We start from the raw sequence: 25,722 nt of genomic DNA on the forward strand, positions 1-25,722 counted from the left end.
GATGACAAAGGAGCAAAGGGAGACTGAGAACTACCAGAAGACAGAAAGCAGGCAGAAAGTCAGCTTCGTGGAATACGATGTTTTTATGGTTCAGGGAGAGTTTTGCAGCAGCAGCAGCAGAAACGTGCATTAACACATTTTCTCCTCATGTTTATTTAAAAACATAAAGAGATGATTTAATATTTTGTCTGAAAATAGATCAGCTGGTGTAAATGAGTCGTATTTAAATGAACTTACAGGAATTTAGAAACATTCAGTTCTGGTTCTACAACCAGGATTCATTCACTTCCACAAGGTTTTTATCTTTACTTCCTGGTTTTACTCCACTTTAGTTTTTATTTGTAGCATTTAGCTTTGTTTTGTTTTTGTTTTTTCTTTGATATTTCTGTAAAAAAAAGAAAAATTGAAGCTTATTGTGAAGTTTTTTTGTCTTTTCACTTAAAATAAGTGAAAAGACAAAAAAACTTCACAATAAGCTTCAATTTTTCTTTTTTTTCATGAATACAAACATTTTCTCCCAACAGCACATTTAGATTTAGATGCAAACACAAAAAACTCTTCAGTTATTACGTCTGAGCTTCTATTCGAACCATTTCAGCATCAACTTTTTAGTTTACACACATTTCAGTCAGTTTTTTGTTAATTTAATGAAAAATAAAGTAAAAAATTTCACTTATGCAAATGTTTGAAGTTTTTTTTGTTGTTTTCTTAAAACAGACGTAAGTGACTTCCTGAGATTTAGTTGGATGAAACTTTAACAACTACCAGTTTGATTTTCATTACAAAATAATGGTTTATGGTGTTGTTTGTCAGACACAACCTCACAGACTCAACACAAACAGACTAACAAATAAACACAAACACAGACTAAGAAATAAACACGAACACACAGACTAAGAAACAAACACAAACAGAGACTAAGAAATAAACACAAACACACAGACTAAGAAATAAACACAAACACACACAGACTAACAAATAAACACAAACACAGACTAACAAATAAACACAAACACACACAGACTGAGAAACAAACATGCAGCAGTTTGTGGTAAAACGAGGCTGAATAGTGAAAAGCAGCATTTATCCCCTCAGGTCTCCTGAGACTCGGAAGGAAACAATGACGGGTTTAACTCCAGCCACACACACACTAAAACACACACACTAAAACACACACACACACACACACACACACACTAAATTGTTCAAAATGTCATTTAAAGCGTCCAAAATTACTTGAAAATTGTTTAATAACTCAGAAATTATCCAAAAATTACTTAAAAATTTGTTTAAAACGACATAAAATTTGTTCAAAATCACATAAATATTGTCTAAAATCACTTGATATACATCTGAACTTACTCAATATTGTTCATAATATCATTTAAATCGTCTGGAATGATTCAGAAATTGTCCATAATTCCAGAAAATGAGTTCAGAATGACATGAAATTTGTACTAAATGACTCAAAAATGATCCCAAACACTCAAAACTTAAACAAAATGATGAGAAAATATCCAATCTGATATAAAACTAGTTGAAAATGACCAGAAAATTGTCCAAAATGAGTCAGAATTCACCCAAAATGACTCAAAAATGATCCAAACTGACTGAAGATTTGTAGAACAACACAACATTAGTCCATAATGCTTCAAAAATTATAGAAAATTACTGAAAATTTGTGCAAAATGATTAAAAAATGATCCAAAATTACAGGAAATTTGCTGAAAATGAAATCAAAATTGTCCTGAATTGCTTGAAAATGATCCAATTTCTGAGTCAACAGTTGAATAAAATGATAGAATAAAAAGGTTCTGATCATAAACCAGATTCAGTGTTCAGACTGAAACACCTGGATGGATGTAAAACTGATCTGGGGTCAGTTTTACCAGAACTCAGATGTGTTTTTCCTCCTAAATGTCCTGGTTCTATCTGCTGGACTGATGAAGTTCTGAAAAAGTCCATTAAAAAGTGATAAATCTGGACCTGCCTTTATGGAACTCTGGAAATATTCCCAGTCTAAAGGTAGAACTCTGATCTCTAATAAAGTTACTGGAGATGAAGAACCAGATGGTTCCTGGTGGTAATTTTACTTCTTTTGGTGGAGATTTTGTGTCTTTTTGTGGTATATTCACCTGTTTTTGTGGTGATTTGGGGTAATTTTGTGGTAGTTTTGGCCATCTTTGTGGTAATTTTGCACCTTTGTGTGCTGATTTTATGTTTTTAGTGGTAGTTTGGACCCTGTTGTGGTGATTTTGTCTCTTCTTGTGGAAATTTTGAATTTTTGTGCAAATTTTGTGTCTTTTCTGTGGTTATTTTTGGTCTTTCATTGGTCTTGATCATTAATAAAGTTATTGAAGATGAAGAACTAGATGGTTCTTTGTGGTAATTTGGTTTATTTGGTGGAAATTTTGTGTCTTTTTGTGATAATTTTGCATTTTTTTTGTGCTGGTTTTGAGTCTGCACGTGGTAATTTTGTGTCTTTTTGTGGTGATTTTTGGTCTTTCATTGGTCATGATCATTAGCATAGTTACTGTAGATACGGAAACAGTTGATTCTTTGTGGTAATTGTGCTACTTTTGGTGGAGATTTTGTCTTTTGTGGTGATTTGGAGTCATTTTGTCATAATTTTGTGAAGATTTTGTGTGTTTTTGTAATATTTTCACGTATTATTAAGTGAGACTAAACGTAAAGACTGGAAGCCAGAAAGGAGAACGTCTCATGTAGAAAGTTCTAGAACTTTCTCCAGTTGTGGGTAGGTCTACTCTAGAACTTTCTCCAGTTGTCTGTAGGTCTACTCTAGAATTTTCTCCAGTTGTCTGTAGGTCTACTCTAGAACTTTCTCCAGTTGTGGGTAGGTCTACTCTAGAACTTTCTCCAGTTGTCTGTAGGTCTGCTCTAGAACTTTCTCCAGGGGACGTTCTCCTCGATGGACTTCAAGGACCTGGAACTCTGGAAACATTCCCAGTCTGAAGGTAGAACTCTGATCATTGATAAAGTTAGTGGAGATGAAGAACCAGATGTTCTGAGGAGGTTTGACTAATTTTTCATGAAATGTCCCAATAATTAGTTACGTTTGTCAGTGTGGGACTGAAATCTGACAGTAAAAGTTTAAATAATTCACAGTTTTTACAGTTTTCCATCATTACAGTGTTCCACCATTTTAAAATGTATTTTTGTTGCTCTTCTGCTGTCACACTTTCCCAGTTTTTAGTGAAAACGAGCTACAAACATGGATATTTCCAGGCCCTCCTCCTCCTCCTCCCTGCTCTCAGATGTTTCCCACCCTTCCCCTTTGCTTTCTCACCCTCCGTCTTTGTTCCCTCCTTTCTCTTTTTATTCCTTCTCGCCGTCCCTTCCCCCAGTTTTCCCACCTTCCTCCTCCATCAGGATCACCACAAAGCTCGCCGCTGCTCGGCAACCATTGCACCGCCGCCTCCGCCCCAGCAACAGGCCGTCGTCAGGGCAACCCCTGACCCCGTCACAGCTGCTCAGCCATCACATATCCCACAATCCCCTGCTCCCTGCTCGCTCCCGTGACCAGAGGGGTCAACGTGAGAATAAAACCACATCGCTTTGTCCAATCCTGAAGGAGGAGACGAGGAAAAGAGGCAAGAAGAGTCGAGGGAAGGAAAACGTGAGAAGAAATCAGGAGATGAGAGGAAAAAGGGGAGGCCAAGAAATAAAAATGTAAATTAGAAAAGAAAGAAAAAGTCAGCAAAGAAAAAAAGAGGGAATTAAAGAAAAGAAAATGTGCCAGAGATGGAATGTACCAGAAGAAGAAGGATGAATTAAATCACAGTGATGTACAGAAGATAAATAAAGTACACAGGAGGGACTCCTTTGTTGATGTTGACGAAACTTAGACACCAAATAAATGTTCTCCCAGAACAAACACACTCCTTCATGCAAATAACAATCCTACATGTCACCCAGGAAAACACACCAAACAATCAGGAACATCCTGAGGAACACGACCATCCCCCAAGATGCTGATCTCACCTCCAAACTTCCTAGACCCCAGTCTGATCAAACATCTACAGGATGCAGAGGAACCAGTTTGGTTCCCAGAGAACCCACAGGATCCACTGCCAACGTCCTGGTCCAGACCCCATAGTTCAGAGCATTTTGACCTCATAAGGGGGACCTATGCAGTGCTAGTCAGGTGGTTTAATGTTGTGGCTGATCAGTGTAACTCTACGCAAGTCTGGACCTCATCTTAGATCAGCAGAATGAATCCATCTGTGAAATACTCTTCAAAGTTCCCTCTAAAAGACTTTCTGCTTTTAGAGAACATTATCTGTGTGAATTTAAAGTAGTTCAGTAGTTGCATTGCTGTTGCAGAAGGTGAAAGTTGTCCTGAGAGTCTGAAGGGTTCAGAGCTGCAGTGACGGTTTGAGGTGAAGAAGCTGAACAACAACCATCAGTGCTTCATCAGTGAAACCTGAGCTGATCTTCATTAATAAACCATGAAGCTGAAGCAGGCAGCTCATCAGTCAGCTGCAGTCCGGATCATTCTGCCACCAGGACGCAGAGACGGACGCACAGACGGACACACAACCAGCTAACCAGACACACAACCAGCTACACAACCAGCTAACCAGACACACAACCAGACACACAACCAGCTAACCAGACACACAACCAGACACACAACCAGCTACACAACCAGCTAACCAGACACACAACCAGACACACAACCAGACACACAACCAGCTAACCAGACACACAACCAGACACACAACCAGCTACACAACCAGCTAACCAGACACACAACCAGACACACAACCAGCTAACCAGACACACAACCAGACACACAACCAGCTACACCACCAGCTAACCGGACTCCCAGCAGCACCAGTCAGAGCTTGTCTGGCTGCTTCCTGCTTCACTTTCAGGGACTGTTGGCCACTTGGTGGGACGCCATGAATCCTGAGTAGTAAGTGTTTCTGTCTGCTGATACATTCCGCTCTTACGGCTCTTTAACTGTTTGACTCTAAGGTTGAGCCCTGCATCGATAGATTCTGTGTTTACGCTCTGATATAATCTCATGAAGGTACGAGTGTTTATCTGCATCCACATACGTGTTTCTGTGGTTTGGATTTGTGTAAAATATGAAGTATAAAGTAGATCATCTGACAGTTTTAGGTGGTTTATGCTCCACGGTTACAGGAGAAATGAAGTCCAGTTCATTTTCCATACAGGACAGTTCCAGGTAAACTGCTGTTGGGTCACTGGGCCCCGGTGGCTGATGGGTATCGTAGTTCTTCATGTGTGACTCGTTCCACACAGTTCTGCTGCCTTGAGAGGGAGTTCATAGTAGAACAGTGGATCTGAGGGTTGTTTAGTTCTACTGTTGGGTGTTTTGTATGATCTGTGACAGTCTCTGCTCACCTTTAACCATCTTCACCTGAAAAACATCTGGTCAGTCACAGCAGCACAACTGGAGAAAGAACAAAATGAACAGTCTTCATCTCTACGGATAAGAGACACTTAGAACTGCTGGGTCCATCTAGATAAAACCAAAAACAGCTGAGAAAATCTCCAACCAGAACCTCTTCAGAACATCTGGTTCTTCATCTTTAGTAACTTTATTAATGATCAGAGTTCTACCTTCATACTGGGAATATTTCCAGAGTTCCAGGTCCTTGAAGTCCATAGAGGAGAACGTCCCCTGGAGAAAGTTCTAGAGGAGACCTACGGACAACTGTCCAGTTGTCGGTAGGTCTACTCTAGAACTTTCTCCAGTTGTCGGTAGGTCTACTCTAGAACTTTCTCCAGTTGTCGGTAGGTCAACTCTAGAACTTTCTCCAGTTGTCGGTAGGTCTACTCTAGAACTTTCTCCAGGGGACGTTCTCCTTTCCTGCTTCCAGTCTTTAGTCTCAGAATATTCCAGGTCCTTGAAGTCCATAGAGGTGGGTCCAGATTTATCACTTTTTAAGGAACTTTTTCAGAACTTCATCAGTCCAGCAGATAGAACCATGACATTTAGGAGGAACACATCTGAGTTCTGGGAAAAACTGACCCCAGATCAGTTTTACATCCAGGTTTCCTAGTCTGAACACTGAATCTGGTTTCTGTTATGCAGGATTATTTTCTATAACTTTTTGGCAATTTTCAAGTCACTTTAAACAAAATTTTAGTCATTTTGCAGAAATTCTGAAGCCTTTGTGGACAATTCTCGATACATTCTGAATATTTTTTAAGTCTGGACAGTTTTTTCAACAAATTTGATGTAATTCTGGGGAATGTTTGAGTAATTAAACAAATTTCATGTCATTTATGAACAAATCTTAGTTCATTTTGGAGAAATCTTGAGTCATTCTTGATATTTGAATCATTTTTGACAATTTTTAGGTGTTTTTGAACAAATTTAAAGTCATTTTTAAAGCCATTTTGGTCAACGCTTGGGCATTTTTGAGTCACATTTTGAATCCTTTTGGACAAAATTGGGCAGCTGTGATCATCAGTATTATGGGATGTAGCCTAGTGTGATCATCAGTATTATGGGATGTATCCTAGTGTGATCATCAGTATTATGGGATGTATCCTAGTGTGATCATCAGTATTATGGGAAGTATCCTAGTGTGAACAGTTTAGAGTCACAGAAACAATCTTTGGTTCCCTGGATGTGTTTCTGGTTTCTCATAATCCACCAGAGAAAACTTTAAAAAGGTCATTCTGGGTAAACTTTAAGGCCCATATCACAAGCTGTGCTTTTACAGAAAGTAATCAGAGTAGTTGTGTAACCGTAAAATTACACTGTTGTACTATATTTGTAAAAGGTAAGAATATAGTTATTTTACAGATATTTGCAGTCATTTTTACATATTTAAAGTTCGACAGTGTATTTTTCTGGACCCGGACCCTTGATGTGCACTGTTCTTTTGCAGGATGTTTCTTAATGAGTACGATCTTTAACATCTGGAATAGGAAATTGTTTACAAACTAAAAACTTGACATTTAAAATATCCTAAAATTGAGTAAGTTTAAATGAACTCTGGCACAATTTAATTTTTAGCCTGAATTTAATGGATGTGTGTCTTTTCCAGTGACTACCTTTTCAAGCTTCTGCTCATTGGTGACTCTGGAGTTGGGAAGTCTTGTCTGCTGCTTCGCTTCGCGGTACGAACAGAAAAACACACAAACACAAACACACAGTCTTTGTTTCAGCTGTTAACACTTTGCTCCTCCACAGGACGACACCTACACTGAGAGCTACATCTCCACCATCGGAGTCGACTTCAAGATCAGGACCATCGACATGGATGGGAAGATGGTGAAACTACAGATCGTAAGAGTTTCTTTATGAGGAGAGTTGAAGCAGAATGAAACAGGGTCATGGAAACTTCATTCAAGTTAATTAGTCACTGTAAAATCAACCAAATCTGAAACCTGACCCCTCAAAATCAGCTGTTTTATGTAAAATAACCGCAGTATATTTAATGAAGTCATACCAAGTCATACCAAGTTTTACCTTCGTATTTTGAATATATTCAGAGTTACAGGCCCTCAAAGTACATAGAGGTCCACATAATGATGCTACCACCACCATACTTTACATCATTGAACATCATCACAAACACAGCATGCCACCATGAAGCACGGTGGAGGTAGCATCATGATGTGAAGCATGGTGGTGGCAGCATCATGACGTGAAGCATGGTGGTGGCAGCATCATGATGTGAAGCACGGTGGTGGCAGCATCATATGTGAAGCATGGTGGTGGCAGCATCATGATGTGAAGCATGGTGGTGGCAGCATCATGATGTGAAGCATGGTGGTGGCAGCATCATGATGTGAAGCACGATGGTGGCGGCATCATGATGTGAAGCACGGTGGTGGCGGCATCATGATGTGAAGCACGGTGGTGGCGGCATCATGACGTGAAGCATGGTGGTGGCGGCATCATGACGTGAAGCACGGTGGTGGCAGCATCATATGTGAAGCATGGTGGTGGCAGCATCATGATGTGAAGCACGATGGTGGCGGCATCATGATGTGAAGCACGGTGGTGGCGGCATCATGATGTGAAGCACGGTGGTGGCGGCATCATGATGTGAAGCACGGTGGTGGCATCATCATGATGTGAAGCACGGTGGTGGCATCATCATGATGTGAAGCACGGTGGTGGCAGCATCATGATGTGAATCACGGTGGTGGCAGCATCATGATGTGAAGCACGGTGGTGGCAGCATCATGATGTGAATCACGGTGGTGGCAGCATCATGATGTGAAGCACGGTGGTGGCAGCATCATGATGTGAAGCATGATGGTGGCAGCATCATATGTGAAGCACGGTGGTGGCAGCATCATGATGTGAATCACGGTGGTGGCAGCATCATGATGTGAATCACGGTGGTGGCAGCATCATGATGTGAAGCACGGTGGTGGCAGCATCATGATGTGAATCACGGTGGTGGCAGCATCATGATGTGAAGCACGGTGGTGGCATCATCATGATGTGAAGCACGGTGGTGGCAGCATCATGATGTGAAGCACGGTGGTGGCAGCATCATGATGTGAAGCACGGTGGTGGCAGCATCATGATGTGAATCACGGTGGTGGCAGCATCATGATGTGAATCACGGTGGTGGCAGCATCATGATGTGAAGCACGGTGGTGGCAGCATCATGACGTGAAACACGGTGGTGGCAGCATCATGACGTGAAGCATGGTGGTGGCAGCATCATGACGTGAAGCATGGTGGTGGCAGCATCATGATGTGAAGCACGGTGGTGGCAGCATCATGATGTGAATCACGGTGGTGGCAGCATCATGACGTGAAGCATGGTGGTGGCAGCATCATGACGTGAAGCATGGTGGTGGCGGCATCATGACGTGAAGCACGATGGTGGCGGCATCATGATGTGAAGCACGGTGGTGGCATCATCATGATGTGAAGCACGGTGGTGGCATCATCATGATGTGAAGCACGGTGGTGGCAGCATCATGATGTGAAGCACGGTGGTGGCAGCATCATGATGTGAAGCACGGTGGTGGCAGCATCATGATGTGAATCACGGTGGTGGCAGCATCATGATGTGAAGCACGGTGGTGGCAGCATCATGATGTGAAGCACGATGGTGGCAGCATCATATGTGAAGCACGGTGGTGGCAGCATCATGATGTGAATCACGGTGGTGGCAGCATCATGACGTGAATCACGGTGGTGGCAGCATCATGATGTGAAGCACGGTGGTGGCAGCATCATGACGTGAAGCACGGTGGTGGCAGCATCATGACGTGAAGCACGGTGGTGGCAGCATCATGACGTGAAGCATGGTGGTGGCAGCATCATGACGTGAAGCACGGTGGTGGCGGCATCATGACGTGAAGCACGATGGTGGCGGCATCATGACATGAAGCACGGTGGTGGCAGCTTCATGATGTGAAGCACGGTGGTGGCATCATCATGATGTGAAGCACGGTGGTGGCATCATCATGATGTGAATCACGGTGGTGGCATCATCATGATGTGAATCACGGTGGTGGCATCATCATGATGTGAATCATGGTGGTGGCATCATCATGATGTGAATCACGGTGGTGGCATCATCATGATGTGAATCACGGTGGTGGCAGCATCATGATGTGAAGCACGATGGTGGCAGCATCATGATGTGAAGCACGATGGTGGCAGCATCATGATGTGAAGCACGGTGGTGGCATCATCATGATGTGAAGCACGGTGGTGGCATCATCATGATGTGAAGCATGGTGGTGGCAGCATCATGACGTGAAGCATGGTGGTGGCGGCATCATGACGTGAAGCACGATGGTGGCGGCATCATGATGTGAAGCACGGTGGTGGCGGCATCATGATGTGAAGCACGGTGGTGGCGGCATCATATGTGAAGCACGGTGGTGGCAGCATCATGATGTGAAGCACGATGGTGGCGGCATCATGATGTGAAGCACGGTGGTGGCATCATCATGACGTGAAGCATTGTGGTGGCAGCATCATGACGTGAAGCATTGTGGTGGCAGCATCATGATTGAAGCATGGTGGTGGAAGCATCATGATGTGAAGCACGGTGGTGGCGGCATCATGACATGATGAGAGGACTCTGATCACTAATGGAGTTACTGGAGATAGAGCACCAGATGTTCTGAGGAGGTTCTGGTAGAACTCTGATCATTAATGGAGTTACTGCAGGTCGAGGACCAGATGTTCTGAGGGTGATATTCTTGATTGTTCTTCTCTTGGTGAACCGTCAGTGGGACACGGCAGGTCAGGAGAGGTTTCGAACCATCACCTCCAGCTACTACAGAGGAGCTCACGGGATCGTCATCGTGTACGACGTCACTGAGCAGGTCAGTGTGGGTTAGGGTTAGGGTTAACGTCTTGAAGGTGTGAACGTTTAACGGCGGTCCTGCTGCGTCTCCTCAGGAGTCCTTCAACAATGTGAAGCAGTGGCTGGATGAGATCGACCGCTACGCCTGTGAAAACGTCTCCCGGCTGCTGGTTGGAAACAAGTCTGACCTCGTTAGTAAGAAAGCGGTGGACGCTGCTACCGCCCAGGTAACAGCGACTCAGAGCAACGAGCCAATTAGAGGCTACCTGCTGCAGACTTCATTCTGCAGGATCAAAGACGCCACCTTTACCTTCTCGTGTTTCCACAAATCACACTGAGAATATCTGCAGCTGAACTCTGACTGGTTGTGATTCCACAGTTTTATTTTGAATCCTCATGATTCTAGTTCCAGATTCCTTTTATTCAGCTCATCACATCTGGTTTGTCCTGCTCAGATTCTTAAATTAGAATAATGCTGTAGAATCTCAGATAGACAAAGAAACACAGAACGACCACAAAGAGACACAGTGACGACAAAGAGATGCAGACAGACAGCAAAACAACACAAAATTATGACCAAGATACACAAAACTGTTATAAAGACACAAAATGGGCACAAAGAAACAGAAAACAACCAAAGGGAAACACAAAATGATGACAAAAAGACACAAAAAAGTTCTACTTAGACCCGAAACAACCACAAAGAGACAGAAAATGACAAAAAAGAGCTGAAAAAACTTTTGCATAGACACAAAATGATGACCAAGAGACACATAACTACTGTAAAAAGGATGCAAAATGGACGCAAAGAAACAAAAAACAACCATAAAGAGACACAACAGGACAACCTAGAGATGCAAAACAACCACAGAGACACAAAACAATGGCTAACGTTAACAAATGAACCCAAAAGGACAACAAGGGACACAAAACAATCACAAAGACGCACAAAATGACGACAAAGAAACACAAAATGATGACCAAGAGACACATAACTACTGTAAAAAGGACACAAAACGGATGCAAAGAAACAAAAAACAACCACAGGGAAACACAAAATGACGACAGAAAAAAAACCTCTACATCGACACAAAACGACCACAAACAGATAGAACATGACCAAAACCACATACAACAAGAAGAAGGAGACAAAAAACATTTGCATAGACACAAAATGATGATCAATAGACACACAACTAATAAAAAATTACATAAAATGGGCATAAAGAAACAAAATATAACTATGGAGAGATGCAACAGGACAACCTAGAGAAGCAAAATGACCACAAAGATTCAAAAATAGCTAAAAAGACACAAAACAATGGCTAACATTCACAAATGAACCCAAAAGGACAAAAAGGCACACAAACGACCACAAAGACACATGAAATGACGACAAAGAAACACAAAATTATGACCAAGAGAAACATAGCTGTTATAAAGACACAAAATGGACGCAAAGAAACAAAAACAACCATAAAGCGATGCAACAGGACAACCTAGAGATGCAAAATGACGACAGAGACTCACAAAATGGCTAAAAAAAGACAATAAACTACTGCAAATAGACACAAAACGACCATAGACACAAAATTACCATAAATAAGAGGGTTTGTTTTCACAGTGAAACCACGTTTAGAACATTTTAATGCTTCCCTCTGAAATGTGCTTTAATGTTTCTCCTTTCTGATGGTTCTGTCTTCGTCTCCATCAGGACCTGGCCTCCTCTCTGAAGATCCCCTTCCTGGAGACCAGCGCTAAGAGCTCCGATAACGTGGAGAGGGCCTTCCTCACCATGGCCTCCGAGATCCACAAGCGTCTGGCCAGCGAGGGAGGAGGCATGCAGGGCGATCCGATGGACGGCAGGGCTCAGAACACCAAGATCAACAGCGCCCCCCTGTGGCTAGGAGGAGACAAACAAACTCAGGAATCCAGCAACTGCTGCTGAGGAGGAGCCCTGACTACCTGGTTATCCTTCTCAAGATCTACTAATCCTCCAACCAGAACCTCCTCAGAACATCTGGTTCTTCATCTCCAGTAACTTCATCAGTGATCGGAGTTCTACCTTCATCCTGGGAATATTTCCAGAGTTCCAAAGAGGAGGGTCCAGATTTATCACTTTCTAATGGACTTTTTCAGAACTTCATCGGTCCAGCAGATAGAACCAGGACAATTAGGAGGAAAAACACATCTGAGTTCTGGTAAAAAAAAAAAAATTGTAATGAAAATAACTAAAAAAGCTGAAAAATTACCACAGAAAGAGAACAAAACACCAAAAAGGGCCAAAATGACCACAACGGAACACAAAATCAGCACAAAAAGACCAAAAATCACTACAAAAAACCAAAATGACCACAAAAAGATGCAAAATAACCACAAAAAGGCCAAAACTACCACAAATAGATGCAAAACCAGCACAAAAAAAGCACAATTTCGACAAAAAGACACAAAATAACCACAAAAACAGACCAAATCACAAAAATGGACAAAACTACCACAAAATGACCCTAAATCACTACAAAAATAGGTGAATATACCACAAAATGACAAGCAAAAACACCCCAGACTCAAAATCTCCACAAAAAGAGTCAAAATTACCCCAAAGAACACACACCATGATGCTGCCACCACCATGCTGAAAAAAAATGGAGAATCCGCATTGGTGTTCACATGTTTCATATCAATGTTTGGACGAATCACAGTGATCAATGCTATTATCAAAGTTTTGTCTTGTGACTTAAAAAGTGATAAATCTGGACCCACCGCTATGGACTTCAAAGACCTGGAATGTTCTAAGTGAGACTAAAGACTGGAAGCAGGAAAGGAGAACGTCCTCTGGAGAAAGTTCTAGAGTAGATCTACCGACAACTGGACAGTAGTCAGTAGATCTACTCTAGAACTTTCTCCAGAGGACGTTCTCCTCTATGGACTTCAAGGACCTGGAACTCTGGAAATATTCCCAGTCTGAAGGTAGAATCATTGATAAAGCTACTGGAGACGAAGAACCAGATGTTCTGAGGAGGTTCTGGGGGGAACTTTGTTAGGTTGTTTTATATGGAATAACTCCAGAATGAATCCAGGTTGTAAAGAGCAGATGTGTGATTCTAAACACATCCACTGCTGCAGTTTCAGGACTAATACTAGTGGCTGTGTGTTCTAAACACATTTATTGTGATATCTTTGTCATCTTTGCTGTTTCAATCAAACACTAAATACAACTTTGGAAGAGAAACGTGTTTTTAGCTGGACTACAAGATATTTTTGAGCTCTGTATTTTTGAATGAAATATATTTTAACATCTGTGATTTATTAAAGAGGAAACGGGACAGAAAGATTCAGAACTCAGAAAAGAAACAACCAAACAACGAATATTTCAGGAGTTTTAGAACCATTTCTGACTAAATAAGATATAAAATGTTGAAACCTGTCCTATAAAAGCAGCTCTATTTGAACAGTACTTTACACAGGATGGGAGGAGTTTTATTTATAGACATAGTAGCGGTAGTGGTTCACTGTATTTACTAGTTTTGTTGTGTTTCGCTTGGTCGTTTATGTCAATAAAGTTATTTTCAGAGTCTCGATTCAGAAAAGATCCTGAAACATACAATAAGAAGTCATATAAAGTGTAAATATGAACATGTCTGGTGTGTCTCTTGTGTTAAAGTGAAGTTTCGGCTACAAAAGCTGTTGTTTTCAGTGGAGAAAAAGGAAATCTCCTCCAATCAGTGTCTTCATGATGCTGACATGCCCCAGCTGGACGTTAAAAAGAAGCATCTGGTCATTTTTTTCATCTCAGGAGTGTGTTAGTTTGGAGAAATATTTAATCTGGTCACTGATTTCTGCCCTTGAAACCAAGAAAACATGCAGAATAAAGACTTTTGAAGACAGCATGTCTGTTTTTCTGAGTTACTCTTTAATGTTGAAAGAGGCTGAGCTTGTACGAGACATGAATCTCTGAGGACTTGTGATAAAAGTCAGGATAGTTCATTGACCATCCATTTATAATCTGGCTCCTGTGAGCTCCAACTCTGTAAAAATATAAAACTGAAACACTTTTGTCTTGTATTAAAATGTAATCATGAACCGGATGATAAACCGACTTGTTTAGAGACTCTCTAAGCAACTCTAAGAGCCAGAGATGGAGTAATACACCGTGTTCACTGGACTGATGCCTTCAGGATGTGCAGCCGCTGCAGTGAAGCACAAAGAAAGTAAATGCCTGGCAGTGATCAGGGTTGGAGGAAAAGGTGAGGAGGATCTGTGCAGCTTTTTGGACCATTTCAGGTCCAGACACTGATCCTCAGGTGGACTGAGGTCTGGACTCTGACTCCTCCAGAACTTCCTCCTTGTTGTCCTCAAACCATCTCTGAGGATCTTTGTCTGTTTGCTTTGACTCACCATCTGAATGGAAACTGATCTTCTCCACGTCTCAGTTCTCTTCAGACTGCATCAGGTTGTCCTCCAGGATTTCATTTACCCTCTACCTTTACCAGCCTTCCAGGACCTGCTGCTGAGGAACATCATGATGCTGCCACCACCGTGCTTCACAGTGGGGATGGCGTGTTTGTGATGATGTTCAGTGTTTGGTGTCCATCAAACATATCATCTAGTCTGATGGACATAAAGCTCCATCCTGGTCTCCTCAGACCAAAAAGCCTTCTTCCAGGTGACTTCAGAGTCTCCTGTCATGCCCTCTGCCTCTGGAGCCAGGTAGTAGCAGGTTGTTTTTTCCTCTTTCCCTTCTCCCTCTATTATTCTCACAGGTGGTGTGTATTCTGGATTATGGGAAGGTGCTGCTACTCCAATCAGGGAATGACTGGTATGCAGCTGGAAGCAATCAGCAGACAGCCATCTTCTCCTGCATTTAAGCAGACGCTCTGTGCTCAGTCGATGTTGAACTGTTGAACCAACCACTCCGTGCTCCCAGCTCCAACTGTACCTGCCTCCTTGGAACTGAGTGGAGCTCTGGTAAAAGCAGGCAGTGTGGTTGATGTTTGAAGGCGTGAGCTGATACTTTTTGTTAGACCATTTTCTCCTGTTTCAGTTAGAGAGGGAGGTAAGACTTTGTGTTTCATTTTACAACTTTACTTTGTTAGACAAGTCGGACTTCCAGAGAATAGTGTGGTTTTGTTTGTTATTTTGGAGCAAAGTTCACTCTTAGTTTCATTTATACATTACCACTGATTAGTTTCTGTTCACCACAACCTCTGTTATCACATCACATTTATTTCTAAAATAAATTATTCATTTTCTCGGAGGAAAAAGTGTTTTTAGCTGCTTCAGATCTGTGAAAGACGACATTTCATGTTGTGTTCAAGTAACACAAGGTTGACTGTTTCTCTTACGGGTCATTCAAAACTGGAATGTTTGAAAAATAAATCTTCTCTGTACAGTTTTCTGCTCCATATTAATCGATAATAGGTATTGATGGGCTCAGCTTCTTCTTCCATGTTTTCTGTGCTGTTTGCTAACCCTACTCTAATCCATGCTAATGTGATCTTTTTCTCAGCAGTAGAAGCTAGATATTTAGCTGCTGTTACTGCTGACCAAGAGGACAAACTGACTGATGGAAAACAGTCCAAAGAATTAGTCTGATCCTGATAATATGAGCTGGAGGGAGACGTTCAATCAAGGCTGACAATGGGATGAAAAGATGGAAAATAGAAGAGAGGACATAGCTTTGCTCTACCAATTCTGTAGGAACACAGTCGATGATGGAAACGACAAGCAAGACACAGGTTATGCTGACATGTTGTTTTCCAGATGCATATTTCAGTGTTTAATAAGTTAATCTGAACCTCCATGAACTAAACCTCTAATCTGAACCTCCTGAAGCCAAACTTTCGTATCAGAATCTCAGAAAACCAAATGGTGATTTAAACCTCAGAGACCTTCTAAAATGAACCCTCCTTGTATAAACCTGGTTAGCCATGCTAAGCTAACTCCAGTGCAGTCATTAAATGCTAAGCTATGCTAGTCTGTAGAAGGCTGTAGTTGTTAAATGCTATGCTAGTCTGTAGAAGGCTGTAGTTGCTAAATGGTAAGCTATGCTAGTCTGTAGAAGGCTGTAGTTGCTAAATGCTAAGCTATGCTAGTCTGTAGAAGGCTGCAGTTGCTAAATGCTAAGCTATGCTAGTCTGTAGAAGGCTGTAGTTGCTGCATCTGTCCTGTAGGTGGTAACGTAGCTGCCTGGAGTATCTTCTTCTTCTACTCTTTAAAATGAGTCCACACAAATGAACCAATCCCCTGTGACCTTTAGTCTGGCTCCGCCTACTGAAGCTGCCCATTATATCCCATCATGCCTTTTATCTCATTTTTGCTCTCAGCTCTCGTAGGAGGCGGTCGCACTTTTCCTTGCTCCGCTATCTCTGTTCCTCCCTACCCTCATGTCTCCCTGCTTGCTGCATTTCTTCGTCTTCGTCTCGTCTGTCTGACTTGGAGCGATCGCTTGGCACTGGACCTTCGAAACACCGATCATGGAATTGATTAACTGGTCTCTCAACGCAATTGACATGATTGTCACCACAAAGAGCACAGGCCTAGGGGAGCCTACCTGCCCGGATGGGAGTTTTGCCTCTGGTTACGTGATCGACGCCTGGGGGAAGTGGAAGGGGATCATGTGCCTGGCACCCCTATCCGTGGAGGATGTGGAAGATGTTTATATATTCGGATTTATGATGACAGGCCTGCTGATAATTGGCTTGTTCACTGGCCTGAGCTTCTGGAAAATCAGGAAGACTGTAACAGTCATTGCTATTGTCATTACTATGGTATTCCGCTATCTCGCCACATGGTGGCGCCTTGCTAATTTGGTATGGTTAATGGGTCACTCTTCTTCCCTTTTTTCTTCATGGTTCCTAGTTTTCCTGTCGCTTGTGTCATGGACTCGGCCGTGTGTACGCGGACCTCTGTGCTCACTAAAGTAATATGTGGTAGAGCTGACTTTTATATTTTTTATTTCTAAAATAAATGGAAACCTGTGGAAATCTCCAAGTCTTTGCTCTTTTTGCTATCCACTAGCACAAGTCCATGGCTGACTACTCTTCAGCTCATACTACCACACGTTACAACTGGCGCCCGAACTTTTTCTCTGGACCTCGGTCAAGTTTTTGGATCCCTCCAACGATTTTTCTGCCTCTGCGGACACCCGGACAACTTTCCCCGGTTATCGCAGCAACGCCGCATCGAGTGGGAACCGTCTACTTCCTGGAAACAACTGTGAGTGCAGCGCGCTTTCCTCGGATGAACGAGCTAACTCCGCCACGCAAAAGTAAAGCACGTAAATTCTATGAACCAGAACAAAGCTGGATTTACTTTCTACAAATGTCTTCTGCCACATAAAGCTTAAAGCGGAACTTTTCATGTCGATTTGGAGCTGCGCGGGAATCTGTTCGCCCTCATTAAAATGCAATGACATTTTCCCCTCTACTGAAAATAGACGGACCCTTGACTGTGAGTTATGACTTAGATGACTGTAAATATTAGCGCTAGCCATTTTCTACGGTTATTAAACGTCAACGGCAGTATATGCGTACATTCAGCGATAGTTTAAGCTGCCATGCATGTTTGAATTAACGTGATTATTAATGTGCTATTCTTATTGTAGCTTTGGGTGATGTTTTTCTTGCTAGCTTTTCCAGTGTTTAGCCTTAACCAGCATTTTTGCGCGCTTTTTACATTTTTTGTCAGCATAGCTTGGACTGACTGACTCATCCTTTTACTGTAAAGGCCTGTGCTGTGTTAAAGTGTGATTTATTTTTGGAAAGCACAATGGCACGTTACCCAGGCGACTTTGACTTTAACTTGGACATGGAGCTTACCTCTATACCAATGTACGATATTGCTGAAAAGAACAATCCTGACCTTAGCCAACAACTAGTGGACTTAAGAGCAGATGTAGACAGACTTAGTGACTGTTTACGTGACTCTCTGAACATGCAGCAGAGTTTGTTCAAAGAGTGGAACCGTCTCAACAAGGAAATCCACATTCCTCCCGCTGTCCTACAGTCTCCTGTTCTTCCTGTTGCCACGTCCACGCCTCACGTTCTTGCAATGAACGGAGCTGAACCTGCAGTCAATAACAACATTACCAATCCATTCCTGCCAACAAATCCATTTGTTTCATCACAGTCGCTGGAGCTCAGCAACACTTCCAGAGTAATCGCAGCAGCTTTGCATCACGCCAAACTGGAGCCTCCTGTGTTTGCTGGTGACAATAAGGTACAGCCTGAGGACTGGTTGCAAGCTGTTAGTTCATACAAATCCTCATTGCTCCTGACTGATGGACAATTATTAAACGAACTTCCACACTTTCTTGCAAAAGAGCCCAGTAAAAGGTTCAGAGCCCTGAGTCCTCACATAACCTCATGGAGTCAGTTCTGTCAGCTATTCAAAACAGTTTTTCTGCCTTCTGACAATCAAGAACGCATTCTGAGAGGACTTTTGGATCGTGTTCAAGCTCAGGATGAACCACTTCCAACCTTTATAGCTCACATGCTGAGTGAGTTTAACAAATTAAAGAGTCCACCACCTGAGAAAGAGCAAATTGAACTTATCAGTAAGCACTCTCTTGAAAAATACAGAATTGCACTGTATGGCACCAACTTCACTTCTGTAATGGAGCTTTTACTTCGCGCTCATGAGATTCACTCAGTGCTTGGACCAAGCGGACCACAGACTTCTTCGCGTCACAAAGAGCAGCGTAGGCCTGAACCTTACTGCTTCAAATGCTCCCTACCAGGGTTCACCTCACGCTCCTGCCCGAACTGTAACGGTACACCTGCTTCAACACAGCCAACTGCAGTGCCGGCCCCCCGCGACTCAGGCCAACAAAAGACTGATAATAACAGGACTGAAACCCCACTGCAGAACAAGCAGTCGGTAAATTACAGAGGGGGAAGGACATTTCGCAGAGGCCACCCTCCCCCCATGTCGCTAACTGAGCCTCACTCACCTCCACTACAAGATGGACAAATTCTTGGACACTTAGAGGACAATTTTTCACAAGTCCACTGGAATACTCCTCTGAGAACCAAAATAAACTTCAATTCTACGTCTGTGGATGCTACTCTTGACACAGGTGCTTCCCTCTCGGCTGTACGAGCAGATCTCATCCAAGTTAATGGCACCTACCCAAACAAAACAAGTGAGTGGATCGGCCCAGCAGTTAATCTTGCCAACAACGCTCCTTGTATCCCTGAAGGTGTCGCTTGGCTCAATATAGGATTCATGAACAAGAACTTTTATCAGCGCTCCGCGGTGATACCAAGGTTGTCTTCTCCTTTCATCCTGGGGATGGATTTTATGACAAGAGCTTCTGTGTCTATTCATGTTCCCACAAGGACAGTCTACATGGATGACATCCCCTGTCCCCTCGCAGATGAGGAAGAAAATTTTCAAAACAACTACTCATTACATGCAACTGAGACAATTATGTCAATGGATTCACTCAACTTGGACCTTGCAGCAAAAGTGTCAGAGGCAAATCTTTCAGAGAACAATAAAGACGCTTTGCTCGATCTGCTCACCAAGTTTGGCCCCATGTTTGACGGTCATCTCGGTCGAACAGCTCTCACTGAACATGTCATAGAGACTGGTGATGCAAAACCTGTGAATCTCCCACCCTATCGCACGTCTCCTGCAAAAAAGTGTGTGATTGAAGAACAAGTGCAGCAAATGTTGAAGGACAATATCATTGAACCTTCTGCAAGCCCTTGGGCTGCTCCTGTAGTCATCGTCAACAGAGCAGCCAGGTTCTGTGTGGACTTTCGGGGCCTCAACCAAGTAACTCAAAAAGACTCTTATCCCTTACCACGAGTAGATGAGTCTTTAGACTTTTTGGCAAGGGGTAATTTTGTCTCTACACTGGACTTAGCACGAGGCTATTGGCAGGTTGCAGTAGCAGAGAACTCAAGACCAAAAACTGCCTTCATTTCACACTGCGGTCTCTTCCAGTTTTGGGTGCTACCCTTTGGGCTCTGCAACGCACCCGCAACTTTTCAAAGACTCATGAACTCTGTACTTGCTGGTCTCATTTACAAAACTTGTGCAGTATACCTTGACGACATCGTTGTCGCCTCACCTACCTTTGAACAGCACCTAGTGGATCTTGAGGAAGTGCTGGAAAGACTCCAAACTGCTGGCCTGTCACTGAAACTCAAAAAGTGCCAGTTTTGCCTCAAAGACTTCACCTTCCTCGGCTACCGCATCACATCATCAGGCATTTCGCCGGATCCAGACAAAGTTAAGGCGGTGAAGGAGTTTAATGTCCCCACCTCAGTGAAAAATGTCCGACAGTTCCTCGGCTTGACTGGTTATTATCGCCGCTTCATTCAGGATTATGCCCGTCATGCTGAACCTCTTCACGCTCTCACGAGGAAGGACGCATCCTTCTGCTGGGACGACAACTGCCAGAGAGCCATGGACATTTTAAAAAACCATGTCACGTCGGCCCCTGTCCTGTCATTCCCCGACTTCAAGCGCCCCTTTTTCATTCACACTGACGCATGTGACGTTGGTCTTGGAGCAGCTTTAATGCAAAAGGATGACATGGGTCGTGAGTATGTTGTGGCTTTTGCTAGTCGCTCCCTTCACAAAGCTGAACTCCCCTACTGCACTTCGGAAAAGGAGTGCCTCGCTGTGATATGGGCCCTGGAGCACTTTTGCCCATACGTTGAAGGTATGCACGTCACCATCTTTACAGACCACAACAGTCTCAAATGGCTTATGTCTCGTCAGAACCCCACAGGCCGGCTTGCCCGCTGGTCCCTTCGTTTACAAGACTTTGACTTCACTATTGTGCACAAACCTGGCATACACAACAAAGTGCCGGATGCTCTATCGCGCAATCCTCTACCTTTAACTTGTGACAGTCTGATGGATCTCTTACCAGAGCATGCTGTCATTGGCAGTTTGGACATTCGTGCCTTGCCTCCTGTCATGCCAGCGGATCGTTCTCATTTGAGACAGCTACAGTTAGATGATCCTGTCACAGGTCCACTTCTCAGAGAGATTGAAACAGACTCACAAGAAAACTCAGATAATGTTGATCTGTCACAATATTTTGTGAATGACTCTCTACTGTATTACAAAGATTCTAAGTCAAAATGTGCTTTGCACCCACTAAAAGAGCTAAAACTGTTTGCACCTACTTCTATGAGAGGCACACTACTTAAGTATTATCATGACCACCCCACTGCAGGTCATCTTGGTGTTTCTAAGACATTAGCTAGACTGCGTTTCAGGTTTTTCTGGCCCAAAATGGCCGCAGATGTAAAACGCTATGTAACTTCATGCTCAGTGTGCCAATTCTCTAAACCATGTCAGAGAAAACCTGCAGGTCTTATGGTTCCCGTTGTACCTCAGAAGCCCTGGGAGTATGTAGGAGTAGATTTTGTTGGCCCACTACCCCGCACCCCAGCTGGTAATGCATACTTAATTGTACTTGTTGACTATATGACTAAGTGGATTGAAGCAAGTGCAGTCAGAGAAGCTACGGCTCAGGTAGCCGCTGGTAAATTTGTTACTGACATTTTTGCTAGACATGGTGCACCCACTTATATCATTTCTGACAGAGGGTCTCCTTTTGTGAGTGAACTGTTTGAACATGTTGTTTCTACCCTAGGTTCTGTACACAGACTCACTACTGCTTATCACCCTCAGACTAATGCTACCGAACGTGTCAACTGGACTCTAAAAACTGCCATCCGCGCCTACGTAGATGACAAACACACTTCATGGGACAAGTACCTCCCTCACATTTGCTTCGCTCTACGTACCGCCCCACATGACAGTACCGGACTGAGTCCCTCCATGATGCTTTATGGTAGTGAGTTGGACACCCCACTTGACCTTATCACACAACCCTCCAGTGACGGTGTTGATGAGCCAGGTATATCTTATCCTGAGACTCTCAGAGCCTCCCTGCAGGAAGCTCATGACCATGCCAGAGCAGCACTTGACTATAGTCATGACAGACAAAAGCGTTACTATGACCTACGACGTCGACACACCACATTTGATGTCGGTGACCTTGTCAGAGTTAAGACTCACCCTAGGTCTGACGCTCAGTCTAACTTTACAGCTAAGCTTGCACCTCTGTTTGAAGGACCACTGCGTGTAACTCAGAGACTCGGTGATGTTAATTACAGACTCACTTGGGTTGACTCTGGTACTGATGCTGGTGTTTATCATGTTGTGAATATGCAACCATTTCACACTTGGGATTCTCTCACATCAAAAGGACAGTTTATTTCCTCTCCTCCTGAGAGTGGGACCTCTGAGGTTTTGGACACTGACTCTGTTGCTCCTCATGCCCCACCCACGGACACTGGAAATGACTCTGATTCTTTGCCTTTTGATTTGCCGAACATTGACTCTAATGCTGATGAGGACACTGTTTCCAAGGATCTTTCACCCAGGAGTAGCCCAGATCCATTTCCTACTGGCCATTACAACCTCAGGCCCAGACGTCATCCCAGAATCATGTCTGGTTGGACTGATAAAAGGTGGACAAATGTTTTCCACACTGACAGGCTTGACCTGAAGTAAACTGTTTTTGGTTGAAAGTCTGTTTCTTTGAAAATCGTTACATTGTGTTTTAGTTATGCAGGGTTTAGATGTTTTGTTTGCTCTACTTTGCCCATGTTTGCTGCTAATTTACTAATTTTGCAGTTCAAATTTTGGTTATGCACACAAAAAAAAGGTTTTCTACTGTACATTTATTTTGCCATAGGTCACCTTTCATTTTTGTACGGTCTTTTGCCCTGTGTGTGCCTACCTTAACTGTGCTCTATGTATAGGATGCTACAAGGTTTGGTATATTGCATCTTCAGCTGTGTACGGCTGTGGACAGCCTTTTTCTCACCAGGGGGGACTATGTAACAGTCATTGCTATTGTCATTACTATGGTATTCCGCTATCTCGCCACATGGTGGCGCCTTGCTAATTTGGTATGGTTAATAGGTCACTCTTCTTCCCTTTTTTCTTCATGGTTCCTAGTTTTCCTGACGCTTGTGTCATGGACTCGACCGTGTGTACGCGGACCTCTGTGCTCACTAAAGTAATATGTGGTAGAGCTGACTTTTATATTTTTTATTTCTAAAATAAATGGAAACCTGTGGAAATCTCCAAGTCTTCGCTCTTTTTGCTATCCACTAGCACAAGTCCATGGCTGACTACTCTTCAGCTCATACTACCACACGTTACAACACCGCAGACAGAAACGACGTCCAAACTCTGCTGGTCTATGCAAACGAACGGATCACGGCTGCCGATTCTCGGTATGACGAACTCAATCGTAAGATGAACAATTTGCTTGGTGTGACTGTTGATTTGAGTCGCAGATTGGAAGCCATCAGGGTGAGAATCGTTACAGCTGAGGTCTAAAATTGTTGAGAGCAGTAGGGAGAAGGTGAAATTACTTCTCTCCCGCCCAAACATGTGAATAACTGATTACATTCTGGCGCCCCTGGAACAATAACAAACTCCTCTGGAAGTTTCATGGCCAAGAGATAGCTCTCCTACACCCCCCCCCCCACCTTCCCAAGGACACCTGTTGACTTTTGGACCGGGCCAACCGAGGACGTCTCCATAGCAACCTTGCCGTGTTATCGCGCTCCCACCCTCGCGAACTGAGACACCGGAGGTCTGAGACGGAAGAAGATGGGCTACACTCATACACACACATCGGACTCATGAACTGAGGACTGAGCTAAACATTCGCACACACATTCCCATATCCACCATCCCCCCTGCCTCCACAAGCTTTCCTCGCCATACACAGGAGCCAGGAATCCGTGCACTGCTGCACAGGAACCGGCTAACTGTGCGGTGCTTCCCCCCTCCACCATCCCACATCCTTATCCCAACTATCCTTGTCTAATGTCATGCTTTGTCTGTTTGCGGGTTTGTTTTTTTAGGTTCCTTCTCAAATTGAATTTCCCAACATTGGAGGTTTCATTTGGTATAACGAGCCTTTTTTTTTCTTTGACCCTCTGCTATCCCTACCCAGACCCCAACATGTCCTTTTTCTTTTTTTTTTCTTCAAGAAAGGTGCACGCAGCACTGCGCAGCAGCCGGAGCTGTCATTGGCAGGGCAGCTCAAATGAAATTTCGTTGTATATGAAAATGTGCAATGACCAATAAAGATTGATATTATCTCCTCCATCTTCATAGTCTGGTCCTCTGCCCCGCCCCCTCACTCACCTCCACTTACTGTGATGTCACACCTGCTTCGTTCTGTAGCCCCACCCCCTGCCGTCAGAGGTCACACCTGTAAAGTCCTTCAGTTCTTTGTTTTTGTTTGTTGTAGCTGCAGCCCCGCCCCCTCACCCTGATTGGTTGAGCAGAAGCCAAATGAAGGTTCTTTCAGGAACTATTTTGGTGTTTGTGGACCCACCTGGTTCCACTGTGATAACTGGGGTTGATAACTGTTTAAATAATTTTTAAACAAAAAATTTGACAGAAGTCAAACTTGCAGTATTTCTGAGTTCTGTCCATTAGAGCATATTCAATATGTAAGGTTCTAGACTGTTGGTCAGACAGAACGGTATGTTTTGAGATGGCTGATCTGTAAAACTGTGACCAACATTTCTGTTTTCTGGTGTTTTATTGACCAAATGATTCGTCCAAAATAAAATAATGTTCAGTTGCAGCTCTGATTTCATGCTGTTGACAAACCGAAGAACTCTAATACACACAGAGAACCTTTAGTACTTTGGAACCAAACTAAGCCAGTGAAAAACTAATCCAAATAAGTCCAAAACCAATCCCAAACTAATCTAAAACTAGTCAAAAAACTAATCCAAAACCAGTCCAAAACTAATCCAAACCAGTCCAAAATGGTCGAAAACTAATTCCAAACTAGTCCAATACTAGTCCGAAAACTAATCCAAAACCAATCGCAAACTATTCTAAAACTAATCCAAACCGCTCCAAAACTAAACCAATCCAGTCCAAACCCAATCCAAAACTAATCTTAAACTAATCCAAAATTAATCCAAAACTAGTCCAAACTGCCCAAAACTAATCTAAAACTAGTCCAAAACTCATCCATAACAGTCCATGTCTGGAGCTACTGAAGAATGGTCACTCAATCCCATGTTAAATTTTATAGTCAGATTACAGTTCTAACAAGAAAAGCCCTCAGAGAGCAGTACTCTGCCAAGTCCTGATAAGTTCTCAGCAGTGGATTTGTAGTAGGATCACAATCATGGCTTCTGCTCTCAGCTCTCGTAGGAGGCAGTCGCACTTTTCTTCGCTCCGCAGCTATCTCTGTTCCCCCCCATACCCTCATGTTTCCCTGCTTGCTGCATTTCTTCGTCTTCGTCTCGTCTGTCTGACTTGGAGCGATCGCTTGGCACTGGACCTTCGAAACACCGATCATGGAATTGATTAACTGGTCTCTCAACGCAATTGACAAGAT

The 25,722-nt window shown here is 43.2% G+C and overlaps 1 protein-coding gene across 1 annotated transcript; it reads left to right on the forward strand.

Moving 5' to 3' along the window:
* Positions 1 to 4,572: 4,572 nt before the first annotated feature.
* LOC111575525 (ras-related protein Rab-1B-like) lies at positions 4,573 to 13,150 on the forward strand. Its single transcript, XM_023280720.3, has 6 exons — positions 4,573 to 4,939; positions 7,053 to 7,125; positions 7,199 to 7,294; positions 10,222 to 10,317; positions 10,394 to 10,525; positions 12,013 to 13,150. The coding sequence occupies exons 1-6, from the start codon at positions 4,926 to 4,928 to the stop codon at positions 12,244 to 12,246; spliced, it is 645 nt and encodes a 214-aa protein (XP_023136488.1). The 5' UTR covers positions 4,573 to 4,925; the 3' UTR covers positions 12,247 to 13,150.
* The last annotated feature ends 12,572 nt before the right edge of the window (positions 13,151 to 25,722 follow it).

This window comes from Amphiprion ocellaris, chromosome 7 (assembly GCF_022539595.1).
Source record: "Amphiprion ocellaris isolate individual 3 ecotype Okinawa chromosome 7, ASM2253959v1, whole genome shotgun sequence".
Classification (NCBI taxonomy): domain Eukaryota; kingdom Metazoa; phylum Chordata; class Actinopteri; family Pomacentridae; genus Amphiprion; species Amphiprion ocellaris.